We start from the raw sequence: 17762 nt of genomic DNA, 5'->3' as shown, positions 1-17762 counted from the left end.
TATATTGAGATAAGATTTTTCAATTTCAAAAATTAATAACTTTGATTTAATTTTTTTTTTTTTTTTTACGAAAAACATGTCTGGCATGTGTCACGAATCTCACGATTTGCTAATATAGATAAAATATCATCATTTTCCAAAAAACCATTCTCCTCAACTTAGTTTGAGTTAAAACTTAAATACAGTATTTATTAAATAAATATATACTTGCTCCGATTGAATGAGCTAGAAAATGGTTGCAAGAAAAACAACTAATTAAAACGAAAAAAACAAATAAGGAGCTGGAGTTTAGAGAATAGAGATGTAGGCAAACCCAAGAAGAAAAGTCGAGAGTTCAAGATAATATTTGTTTATATATTTCAAAAATATTTTTACTTTTTGGAAAGACAGAAAAACATTCAAATTCAAATTAATTTATGATTATTTCTAAAAATTGTTTTTCGGTTCATTTTTAAAATTCTCCAATACAATTTTTATAATATATATTCAGTTTTTAAAACATAACTAGCAAAAATAATATTATTCTATTATTTATACTTTAACATGACATTATACTTCCAAATTTTAGTATAATCGTATAATATTTTTAAGGAAAACAACTAATGTATTACATTCGGACATGGTGAAACAAAATATCTCCTTTAAAAACATATAACCAGGCATACTAAACATTCTCAATCAATTAATTTCAAAATGCTGCCCAAGATCATTATAATCAAGACAATTACTTAAAATCAAATCATATTAAGCTAGTATTTGCAAGAGCTTATTTTAAGTGCTTTTATACTTATAGCCAATGAAATGTTTGGAAAATGTATGTAGAAGCTGCGAAGCAATACTTAAAATAAACTCTTGCAAACACTATTTAAATATTATCCAGCATCTCTGACATGATAAATTTATCAGACATACATCGAATTATAAAATGTAGAATCCGCCCTTTGGGCAGCATGCTTCTTATAGTTGGTCTATGCAGGAAATTTAAAAGTGGAAATTACTTGTCAAGATATAACACCTAAATTACCATATGATTTATAAATTTTAAGTTACAAAGTAGTTATATTAATTATAATTTATAATCTAACAATAGATGTTAGATCCCAAAATATAATCATACAATGCATGTAAAATTATGGTCTACCTACGTGGAGCAAAAATATCTTGGTTCAAAGATGAACCCCACCAACTTTTCAAACTTGTATAAATAAAGGTGTAAGAATCTTCCAAATGCATCCTCACAACTATTCCTTTGTTTTTCCCTCCTATTTTTGCATGGCTTCTCTCCCAAGATCTCAATGCATGGAGACAACGAATTCACCGAATGGAAATGCTAAATCCACCCTTAATGTTGCATGCATATGCAAATGTATCAAGTCCATGCCCGAAAATGTAAAGTCTAAAGTTGTGGAAACCGCGAAATTCGCCAAAACGATCGGAGAAGACGATCCAAGAAGAGTAGTACACTCGGTTAAAGTCGGGTTAGCCCTCACGCTAGTGTCGTTCTTGTACTATTTCAGGCCGCTTTACGCCGGTTTCGGGCAGGCCGGAATGTGGGCTATCTTGACCGTTGTTCTTGTGTTTGAATTCACAGTTGGTGAGTTCAAAAATATCTTGATATCTAACATTGATATTTTTATGGTGCGATATCCAAATTTACAATGTTGTGCGTACGTGGTTCGCACTCGTGCTTAGATCTTTTTTTTTATCTGTGTGTACGCTACGTATACTTGATATTTTGAAATGATATTATTACGGTAAGATATTGGCGAGATAAAAGAAAAAAAAATGGGTCCACATCCAATTATTATTATTTTTAAATTTTAAAAAAAAATTGAAATAATTCTTTTTCCACGAGATATTTGCGTGACCAAGTATGACATCAGCTATGATGTTTTAAATTAATAAATAAATATTTCGAATATCTTAAAACATTTAAAGTTTTTCCCCAATTTTTTTATTTGACATATAATACATTTTATTATTATACTAAATATTGAATTCATGACATTTATAAAAATTCATAACCTTTGGAGTGTAGAAATATTTACATCTTATTAATTAACTACACATTAGTAATTATAATTTAATTAAATTTATTAATGGATCTTTAATATCTCATATATTTTATATGATTTTAATTTAATTTTAATTAAAGGTGGGACTCTATCAAAAAGCTTGAATAGAGGTTGTGCAACATTGTTAGCTGGTGCATTAGGGATTGGCGCCCAGTACTTGGCCAATCTTTTTGGAGATAAAGGAGAGCCTACTGCCCTTGGACTCATGGTGTTCATTTTAGGTAAATTAAAACACTTGCAATTATTAATTTATCAATTGATATATAATTAATCCTTAATTAATTACCCTTAAGATCGTTATATCAGTTTTAATAACACGACTTTAATCATATGGGATATCATATAACATCTAATACTACTACTACTAATGCAGCTACGGCGGCTACGTTTACCCGATTTTTTCCGAACGTGAAGAGGAGATACGATTATGGAGTCCTGATATTTATCATCACTTTCACCTTGGTAGCTATTTCGGGTTTTCGGGTCAGTGAAATCTTGGAATTGGCCCATCAGAGGCTTTCTACCATTCTCATTGGCGGGGCAACTTGTATCCTAATATCCATATTCGTTTGCCCGGTTTGGGCGGGTCAAGATTTGCATAATCTGGTTGCTGCTAATATAGGCAAGATTGCAATCTTTTTAGAAGGTATAGCCAATTCCACCGGGACATGATCATATACATTTTATTACATTATTTAATATGGGAAAAATATAAATATATATATATATATATGATTGATTAAAGATCACAAAAATTAATCGTTTTCGATGCTTGTACAATCATTTTTTAATGCTAATTTTGTAGGATCATGATCCTGAAAATTCTTAGGCAATTATGGAAATTCTATTTGCGGCCCCAACAAAGAGTTTTTCGACATAATTTCGTGCACAAAAATCTTTTTATATCTTAGAGAAGTATATATAATCTTTAATATATATAACTTTATTTTGCAAAAAATCTAACCAAAAGAAGTTGCAAATATATACTTTAACAGTCGACTACCTAGTCAGCAAATGAAGTTACTAGAAAGATTTATTTATTTATTTATTGACAGGTTTTGGAGGAGAATTTACGAGTTTTCCAGCGAATGAAGAAGAAAAGTCGATGACCATAGACAATGACAAGTCATACCTGCTGGCCTACAAAAGTGTTCTCAATTCAAAAACAACTGAGGAAACTTTGGTAATTAGAAAAATCCAATCATCCTAATTAATTCCTAGCTGTCACCTTACATGTATATATTCTATCATATAATATTAATTAATTAAAATTAAATATTATTTCTAACCCTTCTTCAAATCTTTTTGCTGCATGAAATTAATTACATGCAGCGACCGCAACAAATAAATTTTCATAGTTTGTGGCTCATTGTGGTGGAATTCGTCGGGTGTTTGGTCGGAGTTACAATTGGGGCCGGTGCCGGAGTTCTTGCGAATTAAGAATTTTCCATGGCGCCCCCGAACGTGACTCGATCGATCGATCTGTATCGGACATTAATGTTGAGGTTTTAAGACAAGATTATGCTAGTAACTAGTTGATATTGATCCATGACTTATGATTTGTAGTATTGATTTATTCAGGCAAATTTGGCTTGGTGGGAACCTTGTCACGGTCAATTCATGTTCCGCCATCCATGGGGGATGTACTTGAAGACTGGGGCCTTGGCTACCGAATGTGCCCACCACATCAAAATTATTCACAAATATGCTCACTCGAAACCTCAGGTAACTCTTGATTCTAACTTTAATCTATAATTTTTTTATTAAAAAAATCATGAAATAATATAATTTCCCAATGTAACATATATATTCAAATATTGCAGGTAACATCAGAATTCATCAAGAAAATCCAAGAACCATGCAGAATAATCAGCTCAGAATCCGGCCAGGCCCTCAAACAGCTCTCCTCTTCAATGAAAAACATGACGTTCCCGTTACGGGAGACCGAAAACCACGTAAAGAATTCCAACGCCGCCGCAAATGACCTGAAAATCATCCTGGAAAAACCCTACTTACCCCAACAAGACCATTTCCAGGAAATAATTCAACTACTTTTCGTCGCGTCGGTGCTAATCGACATCGCTAAATCCGTGGAAAATATTTCGGCTTCAGTTAATGAACTTTCACAAAAGGCCGGATTCAGACAACAGGATCCGAAAGCCGAAAAACAACAACAACAGCAACAACAACAACAACAACTTCTGCATCGAGGAATCGTGCAGCCGGTTAATGATTTCGACGGATCCGATGTGGTGATTGATGTTTGCAAACTTGCTGGAGGGCAGGAAACCCTGGCTCAGGCAATGGAGAGGGAGAAATTGGAGACGAGATCATGAATTTAATTCATTCTATATATATGGGAGTTAATTAAGACTTGTGATTGAGTTACTTAATTAATTTTGCATGTTTGATTTGAGATTATGTATATTAATTAGTAATTAATCGATCCTCATTTAATTTGGATTAGTTATGCATTTATGTTGATATGTATGTACTAAGGTTAAGTTTACTAAGTAATATAAATTGTTTCATGCATGTTATCATGCGATTGGTTCGTTGAGCAAGTGGAGTGTCCTCCAGTTCAAAACTTCCCAACTCATATCGATGTTTCGTACACCAAATTAAATATTCTTCTCATGGGAGTGGATATTCCGAAATTCATGGGAATTAGGAAAATATATAGCTATTCTCTTTTCATTCTTTTATTTTCACAAAATTGTTCTCCGATTTGATTTCATAGCTATCAATTTATTTAACATGAAAATTTATGTGAGACGGTCTAACATGTCAATTTAAGCGAATCTCCAACTGAACCAATTCATGACAAATATTATTTTGTATGTCAAAGTATTAATTTTCGATCTCATCGCAATTATGAATCAGGTCAACGTGTCTATATCTCATAAAAACAAGATTCTAAAAAACGCGAAGCGTGGAGGTCAAATTTCAAGTTTTTCAAGTTTAAATGCGAAACAACATTTTCAATTTTTATTATAAGTTTTAATTATATTAATTCAAATTATAAATAAAATGATAAAATTATCATAAATTTAAGATTAAACGAATAAATTTTATGTTTTAAAAAACATAAAAATATTAAAATTATATCATTTAATATTTTCCTACAAATCCAAAAATTAATATAATAAAAAATAAGCTCGTTATCAATTAGTATATCATATTTAGATTCATGAAATTTTTTATTTAATATTTATAAAAAAATTTATTCAATATAAATAAAATAGTGTGTTCTAAAAAACGGTTGCTTAAACGAGTCTAAACGCATTAAAACTTAAGTGAGATTAAACGAGTTTTTTTAAAACACTGCATATATAGAAGACGTATTATTTATTAATTTCCATGGAGCTCTTTAAATTATTGCTTAATTTCATTAATAATATGAATTTTAATCATCATGATTATAATAATAAATAAATTTATATATTTAATATTTGATAAAATAAAAATGAAATAAATAAAGTTATATATTTAATATTTGATAAAATAAAATGATGATAATTTGATAGTGATGATGATGTTGCTGCTAGTAAACAAAAGGATACATATATTAGCATATGAAGGGATATTGAGTTGTTTCCCACTTCAAGTCTCTAGCAAGTAGGCTGTAGCTATAGGCCGAGTAATTGCATTGTTATAAGAATCTCTGTTGACTGAATCTGAAATGAAATAGTTGTAAATTGTAATGAGAAGAAAAATAGAAGGAAAAAAAAATAAGCGTCTCTAAATTAGAATTGTTGCTGCTATTCAATATAATTATCATTAAATCGTGAAAATTGTGTATTAAACATAAACCATACAATATATTTATTTTCAAGTCAAATCAGCATTCAATTATCTTTTATACACAACATGTGTACAAGTGTGAGCGCACAAACACACACATGTGTGTAATATTATTTTATAACAAAGGTTACATATAGGGTTCTGTAAGTTACTTTTATAATTATAAAATTATCTCAATTACAATAACGAAAAGATCATTTTATTAGTACAGTTTTATACATTCAAAATAATATATAACAATGTATAATCTTTCTTATATATAAAATATTTTTCATATATATAGATAAATTTTCAGTTGCCCAACCATGTTAGCTCACTTGGTCCGCGACCACTAAAACCCTTACCGAGTTTTAGTGGTCGCGGACCAAGTGGAAAAACATGGTTAGGCAGCTGAACATTCCTCTATATATATATATATTTGATTTGGTGAGCAACCACTATAAACATATATGTGAGTATCGACTTATGTGATTTTCAATTATTAAATGTAAAGGATGTCAATTTGAGAAGGAAAGGTTCCTCAAAGGTTTTAACATTCTCGGTCGGCCAATTCATTATAGCAACACGGGACCCCCTACCTCCATAAAAAATATCTAATCACTCATTTTTATATATCCTTTTTATTATTATTGTTATTCGACTCATTTTATATTTCAAACCAATTAACATGTGTGAGTAAAATATTTTATTAATTAAAATTGTAGAGATAATCGAGTTACAATATCTTTGGCATCAATCATACTATCTAATTTGCTAAGATTGCCTTTAGTTTAATGGATTTTGAATTCATTTATTTCAAAAAAATTTAAATGTATTTTTGTTGTTTAGAAAAGTAAGTTTATAAAATTCAAATTTTTTTTTTGCATGTTTATATAATATTTCATGTTAATTAAGATGAATCAAGGTCACCCAGTAATAATATTGTCATTTGAAATTCTAAAGCGTAGAAAATTAAGTTGTGAATTTAAGATTTAATCTTTTGTTTCATTGTAAATAGTACAACTAATCGAAATTCACAGATTTCAAAAAAGCAATCTAAAAATAACCTAATTGTTTATTTGGCTAATTAGTCGCTTTAACATAACAAATTAAACTGAATTAGAAGTATTTAACTGAACTTATTAAAAATATCTTATACTATCATGACTTAAAAAAATTTGTTAAAGTATTTGTATAAATTTATTTTACTCAAAAGATGCTGATGTATTTAGTATTATAAGATTGTTAGGTGCAATAATTGTCACTGCTGGGTAAAGCGATCGAGCCATGGTACTTGGGTTGTTGTGCGGTTTAAAATATTTGAGTTGCACCATTACCACCAGCTATAGCTTTTGGTAAAGCGGCAAGCGCTCGGTCCTACAATTGGTATCAGAGCCAAGGTCATGAGTTCGATTCTCATTGATTGCAAGGAGTGTAATTATTGGGAGAGAGATTGTTGGGTGCAATAATTGTCTCTGCTGAGTAGAGCGATCGAACCATGGCGCTTGGGCTATTGTGCGGTTTAAAAGATTTGAGTTGCACCATTACCACCATGGGCTACTGTGCAGTTTAAAAGATTTGAGTTGCACTATTACCATCAGCTATAACTTTTGGTAAAGCGACAAACGTTCGGTCCTACAAAGATCTTTTAATTGTTAAAATTATCAAAAAATGTATAATACTATGAAAGTAATGTACATAATTATATATATATACAAAAATAATTTAGTATTTTTTCATAAACGTTAAACTTATATTAAAAATAAAACTATTTTTTTAAATTTCAAAAAATTGAAATCATTTCAAAAATTAAATTTTGTCAAAAATGGGTGGATGGCATGAACATGATGTAGATTTATGAAAATATATAAGAATGTTTTGGAGAAGTAAAATGTTAAAATAATATTTTTTTTAAAATTAAAAAGGGTCACCCCAACATACTGAAAACAGCTTATAAATTGTCAAACAACTTATTTTTTTATAGATTATAAGTTGTTTGAACAAATTTAAAACCTTGGAAAGCTTATAAGTTCAGTCAAACATCCTCTTAATTTTAAAAATTAAATCCAACCACGGGTCAATTTTGGAGATGACCATGAAAAATTAATTTTTATTTCAAAATTTTACTTTTATTGTAAATATTTGACTTATCTCACAGATTTTTATCCTCAAGATCATCTCATAAGGATATATATATATATATATATATATATATATATATATACTACAATTTTCATACGGTTTAGTTAATTCAATATTATTTGCATAAAAAGATCAGTTAATTCCCACAATTTGTTTCAACCTTGCGCCGAATATATGTATAATAATAAATACGAAAAACTACATTTTAGTCATGCATGTTTCTCACTTTGTGATTTCGATCTTCTATGTTTTCATATTTTAATTTTAGTCATGCATGTTCCGATTTTTGGCAATTTAAGACATATTTCTTCGAAAATGCTTACGTGACACTATATACGTCAGCTCCACATCAGCAATGTATTAGTTTCACATCGACAAAATGACTAAAAGTACCAAAAAAAAATAAAAATAGCGAACTAAAACTGAAATCTGAAAATATAAATGACTAAAATCGCAATGTAACAAACATATATGACCAAAAATGCAATTTTCCCAAATAAATAAGAAACCACAAACTATACATCACAAAAATTCAGAGAGATCGTCTGATGGCACGATTTTGTAATACCGTCTTTGACACGATCCGTTCATGAAAAAAAATTATTTTTTTCACAAAAAATTATTTTTTGATAGAATCGACCTGCCTTATAAATTTAGATCTATGATACCTTCTTATCAGATATTTATTATACATGGATGGAAAAATTAAACCCGACCACTTCACGTTCAAATTAAGCTAATATTTACATTTCACTGTCTGTCACAGCAGCTTACACTTTCACAACTACATAAGTAAAAACAGAGGAAAAAAGAATAAAACAAAACCGAATACATCAACTTCAAGCTAATGTAATACCCTAAAAACATCAGGTAAACTGTTTACGCTCTAGTTAATTGCCTATCTACCAACCATAAATCGGGTTCTCTACCTGTGGTGGCAAGAGATGAAGATCTTCGCAATGCTGCCTGCTGTAGTCCCTCGTTCCAGGGATCGCACCCGTACACAATCTAAGAAACTCGTTTCCAGTGAGACAATAATGGGCAAAAGCCAATGATCCGTCGACCATTCCAGACATGTTGGGCAATGAGGTTGATTTTTTAATATTACTTTTGTGTGTATTGTTCAGGACCTTGTCGAGCTCTGAATATTCCATGAATCTCTGAGTGGCAGCTTCCCATGAAAGGTTGTAGATTTGCTCGGTGGTGAGAGGCTGGGGTTCGTTGGCCATAGCTTCTTTCACCTTCGCTACAAAGTCTTCCGGTGTTTTGTACGTCAAACAGTTGGGGAATGACCTGAAGAACTCGTTTGATGGGTGGTCAGCACAAACAACAAATTTACCCATGGCGAGGGCCTCAGCTGTAGCAGTGCAGAGCACATCACTGATACTTGGGTTAATGAAGATCTTGTAACTGCAGGCAAAGCAAGTCATTCATAAATGGAAACAAATATTTAGAAAGATGAAACAATCACAGAAGAATTATGACCAGTCATTTTAGGTAAAAATAAAAATAAAAAATTGATGTTCACAGATTATTGTTGCTCAAGAAATCGAGTCGACAGCTTAATGAGATGAGTTAATAACAATTCAAAAACTTCTCACTTATGAAAAGTCTGGCTAAATGATAGCTTGAACGAATTGGAGTTGGCAAGGTTGAGAAAGCTGACTAATATAAGTTTGCTTCGGAACCAGAAACCCCTGTGATTTTCTTCAAAAAGAAATAACAGGGTTCAAAACAGGTGATTCAGTTCTTTGCTCTGCATAGTAACAATGTCCTAACTCCTAATGTACCTAATCAGCAATTACTGGACGCAAGCCACCACTTTTATTTAAGCCTAGACAATTTTGAAGCTATGCTTCATGATTCAAACAACCCACGGTACTGAGTTTAGCATGGTGTACTTGGCTACTTGCCCATCTTGATATTTGAAGAAGTCAATCTTGGCCGAGAAATAAGTAATATAAGCCAACAGAAACCCATAACTGAATCACGATTCAAAGTTTTTATAGGCTAATATAAAATTCCTTATGAAAACTGGCGAGAATTCCTTCATGTGACAAAAGAGGACAGAAATCAATACAAGTTGTCAAAAGTTGAGTATGATTTTGTCAGAAATACAAGTGAAATTTTATCTTGAGTGATATGCATGCACCTAAAGAAAAGATTATTCAAGGACGCTTACCCATGAAGGGAATCATCTGCATGGTCTATGCCTTTCATAAAGTTGACATTTAGATTAAGCTTTTTGGCAGTGCTCTGGACTTCGTGAGCATCCTCTCCATTGCCAAATACATCCAAGTTGAAGCCGTCAAGATCCGTTCTGTGAGTTGCTAGCAGATCAATAAGCTCCTTGTACCCTTTTGCCCAAACCATCTTGCCTAAGAAATATGCTCCCTTTGAAAAGGTCTGCTGCCCAGACTCTTTTTCAGCAGCTACCTTCTCTCCAATCTTTAAGAACTTTGGATTTACACCATGAACATTGCAAATTACAGACTTGGGCAAATCCTGAGTTGCAGCAGAAAGGCGGAGAACCTACAGAGAGCAATGAACTACATGATTACTAAAAGAACCTAACTTTAAATTGGTCCATTAACCAGAAGCAGAAAACATTTTTAGGTATCCAACTAATTTGTTGAAAAACATGACTACATTAGAGTGGTGTAGACAAGGAGTATGAAGAACTCAGATCAAACTAATCTAGTTAAGGCCGGTACCTTGTCACAGTAAGCTCTCACAACCCAATTGTTTATGTGTTTGACAAAAAAAGCTTGGAGCGCACCATTCCTCTCCCTTTTGATGTATTCCAAATAATTTGTGTGAACAATCCCAACCACATGGTTGAATTTATCTGTCCACCGTTTCCCATGATGATACCAGTTCAAATGTTCCGGTTCTTCAAGGATTGCAATGTCGGCATCTTTTGACGATATAAACTGAGACGTATCTCCAGCTGGTATAATACTCCGCCTTGATTTTGAGAACTAAGGACAATAGCAAGAAAGGTAAATGACGAATCAAAGAGCTGAGGCTATATGAGAATTGTATATAAAGAGTGCAGCCATGCTCACAGAGATTATTGAAACTTGCATGCGTCCTAAGTTATTAAAATTTACTGAATTGTTTGATTTGATCGGGCATTTCGAACGTAGCGATAAAAATAATCCAATCTCAGTAGACATGTAATCTGGCGTTCGACTGTAGTTGGTTGTCTATGCAGAAACCGTTTTATAACAACTCCATCCCACATAAGTTATTCTAGCTCTGCATGATTAATGCTCGCTCATGAAAAACATAACTTCTTACAGAAACTACCTTTCCAGGGTAAAATGATATCTTGAAGTCAGCCTTAAAACCAACCCTTTCCTCAAGCCAACGATGTATATAACTTTCCTGCTCCTCAGGGGAGTTAAAAGTGACATTATTGGGATAAACAAGCTCTTGATCTGATCTACAAAGCCATGGAACCAAGAGTGTAACATTCTGCTCCGCTGATTTTGCTAAATATGCAGCTCGGAAGAGCGGATTTACGGCTGTTCCTGTCATCCAAGGAAGACTGGCGGTGGTGACAATTGCAACGTGCCTTTTCTTATCAGAAACATCATTTTTTCCTACATCACTCCAAAAACCACCTTCATAGCTATGCCCCGTACTTTGCAGAACACTGGCTATCCTCAGATCTAACTCATCATTGATGTTCTCACTTTCAACAATAGATGACTCTCCAGAAGGCATCGAACGAAAAACAAGTTGACTTTTGCGTTTGCTGCACAGGCTTTCCACTATCTTGTCTGATATTCCTGCCACCAAAATAAACATGCCATGAATACAACAGCACTAAGCATCATATAAAGAATCCAGAAACGAGAAATAAGTTAGATAAAGGTATTCATTCACAGCAAGATCATTGAAGCAAAGATTCGACTTGGAAAAACCTGAGAAAACACGACATAATTTCCATCCTCAATTGATTGAATAAGAGGAGAAATTTTAATGGCTCCCAAAACAGCTTTTTGAACAAATGAAAACTTCTCCATAGGAAGTCACTCTCTATAAACATATTTTTTTTAAAAAAAACTGAGAAAAAAATATTGACAATAACGGATGAGATGCAAGTCATCAAAAATGAAAAAAAATTAAATAAGACAACTCGTTTTACAAGATATTGATCAACATTTAGCTGCAATCAACAGGTATTACGAGATTCCTACGCTTAAACATTACAGTGCCCATTACCACAACTCAGGGGCCAAAATGCAAGAAGGGATATAGCCAGGTTAGTAACTAAAAAGAACCATTCTCATTTGTACACCATGTAAGGACGTCTCATCTCCAGGGATAATGAGAATGCGAGTGCAGATACATCCAAATTCAAGAAAAACTTGCTCCTAGAGACTTTACAACCGCAGTGTGTGAAAGATGGAGAAAGACAATAGCTGATTCTTATCAAAATCAGCTTCAAACATGTCCCTCACTACCTGCGATCAACCTAAAGTCGTTTCCATTGACCAAAAAAATGAAAGTTGATAGGTCCATTGTCATAGATGCCAACTAAACCGATTTACAAACGAAACTGTAAATATAGGCCAGAAGAAGTCAACGACAACATATTATAACAGCAAACATGAAATAACAATAAACTTGAAATGTAAAATCAATCGATTGTATAAAAATAAAAACGAAATGTTTGGGATTTTAATCAAATTTTCAAGCTAACAATAAGATAAAACTTAATGCATAAAAAGTTGCATACCTTTATTAATACCGAGTTGATCTAGTAAGGGACTAGACTGCCTAACTAAACATGCTAGCAGTTCGGGCACATCCAGGGGGGGCACATCCTGAATCAGGTAGATGAAAAAAGAAGAGAAACCATTTAGTAAAGTGCCGGAATATGCGAGAGCGTATAATGGATGAATTGGCTAGTACAACATTTTATGACCCTTCAAGGAGAGTTATCAAATTACCACTTTATTATATTGTTGTTAATGGAAAATTAGTTCCAGATTTTACTATTCTGACCTTGTTAACATCATATTCCTTCTCCTTCAATTAACATCACAGGCAGTAATTCTACAAAACTCAGTATGAAAGAAATATCTAGGAATTTCATGTGAACATATATTTCTGAAGAATGTACCAACCTTTGACTCATTTGGATCCTTACAAATTGCTTTCTGCGAATTACAAAAAGAAAAATTGGTCCAAGAAATCGAGTTCAGAATGCTAAATGAAATTAGACCAAATGAAGCAGTTAAAGTCAAGTTAAAACAAGAAATGCACAGCCAACAAAATGGTGCACTAGAAGATTATATAAAACACAGTAATTTGTCAGGAAATGACCATGATAATCAGAAAACACGCTTGCTGCTGAACACATGGAATATCCATGTTTAGCTATCACACGAATAAAGAAGAGAAACAAACTGAATAAAATCCATCTGATGGAGTTATCGGTAGTAGGAAAAAAGATTATTTTAAGAATCAAACCTCTATGATTTTTAATACTTTACAGTTTAAAGCAATACGAAATACAGGTTTGGTGCAAATGACACAGCATTTAGTTACTGATCAGCTCAGCAGAAGAGCTATTGATCTTCCAATATATATAGTTTTGGGCTTCAAATCATATCAGGTGTGACTGCAGGATTTTTTAGGAAAAGGGGCTCCGAAAATCCTCATGTCCAGGGAGAAACAATTTACGCATAAAATAACAATTTCAAGCTTATACTTGTATTCATTTTTGTAAGATCATAACTTAAAACACCATGAGCTCTGCTTCATAGTAAAAGACTGCCAACACTCTATATTTCTTGAACCTTAATATCCAATCACTCTCATCAAACTAACCACAAAACACTATTCTCATACAAAATACATATAAGAAAAATGAAAATCCACTTACCAAACTTGACTTTAATTTCTCCACAAACTCGCTGTTCTTAATTCCCTCTAGAATCTCACTCGAACTCTTTTGCTCCAACTCTCTAAGCCTCGACTTCAAAGTCTTCATAGGTTCCCATGAATCCTCATGTTGGCCGTCCACTCTTTCCCTGTCCTTAAACCTAACCCTACTCCAGTTCCCGAACCTGTCTCTCTCATCCTCCTCATCCACCTCCGAAACAACCGCGTCCCTAATTGCAGGCAAACCAAGCTTAATCTGCCGCCGCGGATAAAACTTGAAATCCGGTGACGAATAGGCCCGTCTGATTTCCAAAATCTTAGGCTGTAGCTTCTTCACGAAGTCCATTTCCGCATAAGGAGCGGGGCTCATGGTAGCGGACGCCGTGATCGTGGGAACACTGAAAGGTGATTTAGAAGCCGAGTTGAGGAAATTCTCGAATTCCCTGTCGGCTAGATTTTTGAAGGAATTGGCTCGATTCTTGATCAGCTGCAGGTCTGCGTCGGCTGAGGAGCGGACCTCGCGCCAACCCTTGGATATGAAGGAGATAGCTTTCTCCGCCGTCACAACCGAGCCGCTCGTGCCGGACGACGCCCCAGCCGACGAGGCTGAGCGCGGCTCTAGCGGCTTGAAATTCTTCATCGTTTTTGGATCTTTTCAGGGCTTATGAATTTTCCGGCGAATGGGGAATGGCGAGGGTGCTGTGTTTCTAGGATTTTAACGGCTAAGATTTTTCCTACAATACCAATGGAATATAATATTTTATAAAAATAAAATTTTGGAAAAAAGATTGGAGGGTGATTTTGCTTGCTAATTTTGAGGAAAGAGGGGAAGACAAGTGTGATGCCACGTCAGACACATCCTCGTTTTTTGGATTCAAAGTGGTGACGTGGACTGCGACGTGCAAGATAACGTGACAGCTATTTTTCATTTTTTATGAAATCATTCTCTAAAATAGTTTATTTTAAAATGTAAATTTGTAATTTTGTAATTTTGTCATGTTATCAGTTTTCAACATTGATCCGGTTTTTTTTGTCAATTTTTAATTAGTTTTTTTTCCCATGTGATACCGATTTAATGTCGATATGAAAAGAAATTAAAAAAACATGATTAAAATCCAATTTGAGAAAATAAAAGACCAAAATGGTGAAGTATAAATATATGGAAGGAAAATATTTTCTTATTTTAATCATATAATCCTAATTCACCGTGACACAATCCATCCAAAATACTCTGTTTTAAAAAAATAATATATTTTTATATTGTTATAATTATAATATAATTTGTTAGATATACATAGGGGTGGGGAAAAATACCGAAATATCGAAATACCGGAAAACCGTACCGAAAAAATTACCGAAATTATCGAAAAAATTGGGATACCGAAAATTTCGGTACGGTATCTATCGGTATGATAAAAAAAAATTTCGGTATACCGGTATATACCGAAATACCGAAAAATAATTTTTTTTAAAAATATATATATATATGAAAATTTTCGGTATACCAAATTTTTTGCCGGTATACCGACAATTTTTTGGTATACCGAATTTTTTTTGAATTCGGTATCGGTACACGGTATAGATTTTCGCCTTACCGAAAGTTCGGTATACCGAAAATTCGATATATTCGATATACGGTACGGTATCAGTATGGAAAAATTCAATATCGATTTTTTCGGTACGGTATACGTATACAATTTTCGGTACGGTATACCGTACCGACCCACTCCTAGATATACAGAGGTCACCTGTAATTTCCATAAAGTGTTTAGTGGAAGAAAAGTCAATATGAGACAAATCTGAATTCATTTTCATATGATAATTATTTGAATATATTTCTACTTGATAATAAATAAAATAGATACGTAAAATATATTTACATTTGTATGCTTTGTATTGTTAATTTATGGCTTTAATAATAATTAATAAAACGTCAAATAGATATTTTTGGAACGTTGCAGAATATTCGAGAGGAGAGCAAGGAATCTGCGATTCTGGTGGTCTAAACTACCTGCCAAATGCCAAAAGCTTGCTTCCCATGCTATATATGTCATCTCATGTATTTGCACTTCCCACCCATCACATTCTTTTTATTACTTAAAGTTCCTACGTTTTTTCCAAACACCTTTTTTTAAATCTAATTACTTTCGTAACATTTCTAAAAAATTTAAATCCAAAAGATCAACTTTTAGGTTCCGAAGTCCCTTGAGCTTAGGTGTGTTAAACTTTATAGAATCGAGCGTGTGTCGTTTTATTAAAAACTATAGTCAATGATAATTGTATAACTCACATCTTTTAAACTAAACAATTCAAATGTCATGATTTGATCGATTTATCAGTATGAATAATTATTGCATGAACCTCAACAAAACTTGTATAGTTTTATGCTACATCGATTTTATATCATAATCCTAGCTGAAGGTGAAGGCTACAATCCAAATAATAAAACTACTATTTTAGTTAAGAAAGCACACCGAACTCATTATTCATTCAAAATTTGATCATGGAACCAAAATGGGATGTATCATTGCTTTTAATGGTGTTGATCAAATATTTAAGTACTGGTTATGTCAATTTCAAAATAAGAAATGGTTATGTGAAAAACGGTACGCTAATTGCGCTTAAACGAAATTAGTCAATCTTGTACAAAGGGATAACCGAGCTCCTTAAGAAGTCAAAACTGCATATATAGGTTCTGTTATTTAATTTATTTTATCATAAGAATTAATATGTAAGTATTTACTGCGCTTGAATAAAATATATTGTCATAAAAAAAAATGTTGTGTGAAAATATATATTATATCAGTCCAACGACGTCTAAAGAAGTTCTACGTATAAAATCATATGGGGTGAAACACACTAGCTATCATATATCTATATCCGATGTTCTTGGTATGCGCGCTCACAGCCCTTATTTTTTCTATAAAAAAACCACACAAAATTATTAAATTGAAAAAAAAAAATCATATTGAAATCAAATATTTTAAACAATAAATCTATATCAAATACACAAAATATAATATATGATGCCCCGGTAAGCCAGTGGGGCAGGGCCACGAATGCCCCGGAGTGGCAGGGCCGTATTAAGGCAGGCCAGGAGCCTCGGGAGCCGGGGAAACCAGGTCTGCAGGACTTAGATAAGGCCCGTGTTTTAGGGGCATGATCCCCACGATTATCATAAACCCGAGCTTTCCGGGTTCATCGTACGTGACAGGCAAACGTGGGCAACTACCGCACCCACGATCCAGATCGTGGCCACTACCCTGGAATTGCGGAGTGACACCCTCATTCCAAGGCCTATAAATACCTGGTCACAGATATTTGTAGAGGTATATTCATCTAAACTTCCAAAGCACTATACTCATTTCTCTAAAAAGCCCACTCTATTTCTAAGTCTAACTTAAGCATCGGAGTGGCCCCGTCGAAAACCCCTCAGGCGCCCCACTAACGTGCTTTTTATTCCCTTCCTTGGTGTGCAGATCATCTTGATTAAGGAAGGACAGCTCATATATTACCTCCATTAGCCCGGTCACCACGTCAGGCCCACTTCACTACCCTGATAGCCCGGGCCCTGGTTTTACCAAACCATCATCATTGGCGCCGTCTGTGGGAAATTGAGTCTGAGACGTTGATTCAATTTCTCTTTTTTCTCTTAAAAAAATCATCCGGGCAGAACCCCCTGAAAAATAAGAAACGCAACTTGCAGATTTCTCGGGCCTGCAATCTGCAGTAAGCCCCGTCAGGATTTATTACTCGGGCATGCGATCTAGTAGTAAGCCCCGTCAGGATTCATTCATCGGGCCTGCAATCTGCAGTAAGCCCCGTCAGGATTTATTTCTCGGGCATGTAATCTAGCAGTAA

At 33.5% G+C, this 17762-nt stretch overlaps 2 protein-coding genes across 3 annotated transcripts; one reads left to right on the top strand and one right to left on the bottom strand.

The window, feature by feature from the left end:
* The first annotated feature begins 1301 nt into the window (after positions 1-1301).
* Positions 1302-4411, top strand: LOC140888127 (aluminum-activated malate transporter 8-like). Its single transcript, XM_073295812.1, has 6 exons — positions 1302-1594; positions 2156-2296; positions 2449-2721; positions 3131-3258; positions 3657-3800; positions 3899-4411. The coding sequence occupies exons 1-6, from the start codon at positions 1378-1380 to the stop codon at positions 4409-4411; spliced, it is 1416 nt and encodes a 471-aa protein (XP_073151913.1). The 5' UTR covers positions 1302-1377.
* Positions 4412-8725: 4314 nt separating this feature from the next.
* LOC140886995 (digalactosyldiacylglycerol synthase 1, chloroplastic) lies at positions 8726-14629 on the bottom strand. 2 transcript variants are annotated; one of them, XM_073293970.1, is made up of 7 exons: positions 13903-14629; positions 13142-13174; positions 12751-12838; positions 11313-11797; positions 10715-10981; positions 10183-10532; positions 8726-9410 (listed from the first exon to the last, which is right to left on the bottom strand). In XM_073293970.1, the coding sequence occupies exons 1-7, from the start codon at positions 14539-14541 to the stop codon at positions 8903-8905; spliced, it is 2370 nt and encodes a 789-aa protein (XP_073150071.1). In that variant the 5' UTR covers positions 14542-14629; the 3' UTR covers positions 8726-8902. The 2 variants fall into 2 exon arrangements, with proteins under 2 accessions (XP_073150071.1, XP_073150072.1); XM_073293971.1 differs by lacking the exon at positions 13142-13174.
* Between the last annotated feature and the right edge of the window lie 3133 nt (positions 14630-17762).

Source organism: Henckelia pumila, chromosome 3 (assembly GCF_033568475.1).
Source record: "Henckelia pumila isolate YLH828 chromosome 3, ASM3356847v2, whole genome shotgun sequence".
In the NCBI taxonomy this organism is placed as follows: Eukaryota; Viridiplantae; Streptophyta; class Magnoliopsida; order Lamiales; family Gesneriaceae; genus Henckelia; species Henckelia pumila.
Note: the sequence above shows the minus strand (reverse complement) of the source record. Positions and strands in the feature narration are given on the sequence as shown.

Bases quoted from the DNA above. Each gene is read 5' to 3' on its own strand.
- LOC140888127 (XM_073295812.1), top strand. From the start codon at position 1,378: ATGCCCGAAAATGTAAAGTCTAAAGTTGTGGAAACCGCGAAATTCGCC. The intron at 2,297-2,448 runs GTAAATTAAAAC...CTACTAATGCAG, and splicing joins ACTCATGGTGTTCATTTTAG to CTACGGCGGCTACGTTTACC. The intron at 2,722-3,130 runs GTATAGCCAATT...ATTTATTGACAG, and splicing joins GATTGCAATCTTTTTAGAAG to GTTTTGGAGGAGAATTTACG.
- LOC140886995 (XM_073293970.1), bottom strand. From the start codon at position 14,541: ATGAAGAATTTCAAGCCGCTAGAGCCGCGCTCAGCCTCGTCGGCTGGG. The intron at 13,175-13,902 runs GTAAGTGGATTT...TGTAATTCGCAG, and splicing joins AGAAATTAAAGTCAAGTTTG to AAAGCAATTTGTAAGGATCC. The intron at 10,533-10,714 runs GTACCGGCCTTA...TGCTCTCTGTAG, and splicing joins TGAGAGCTTACTGTGACAAG to GTTCTCCGCCTTTCTGCTGC.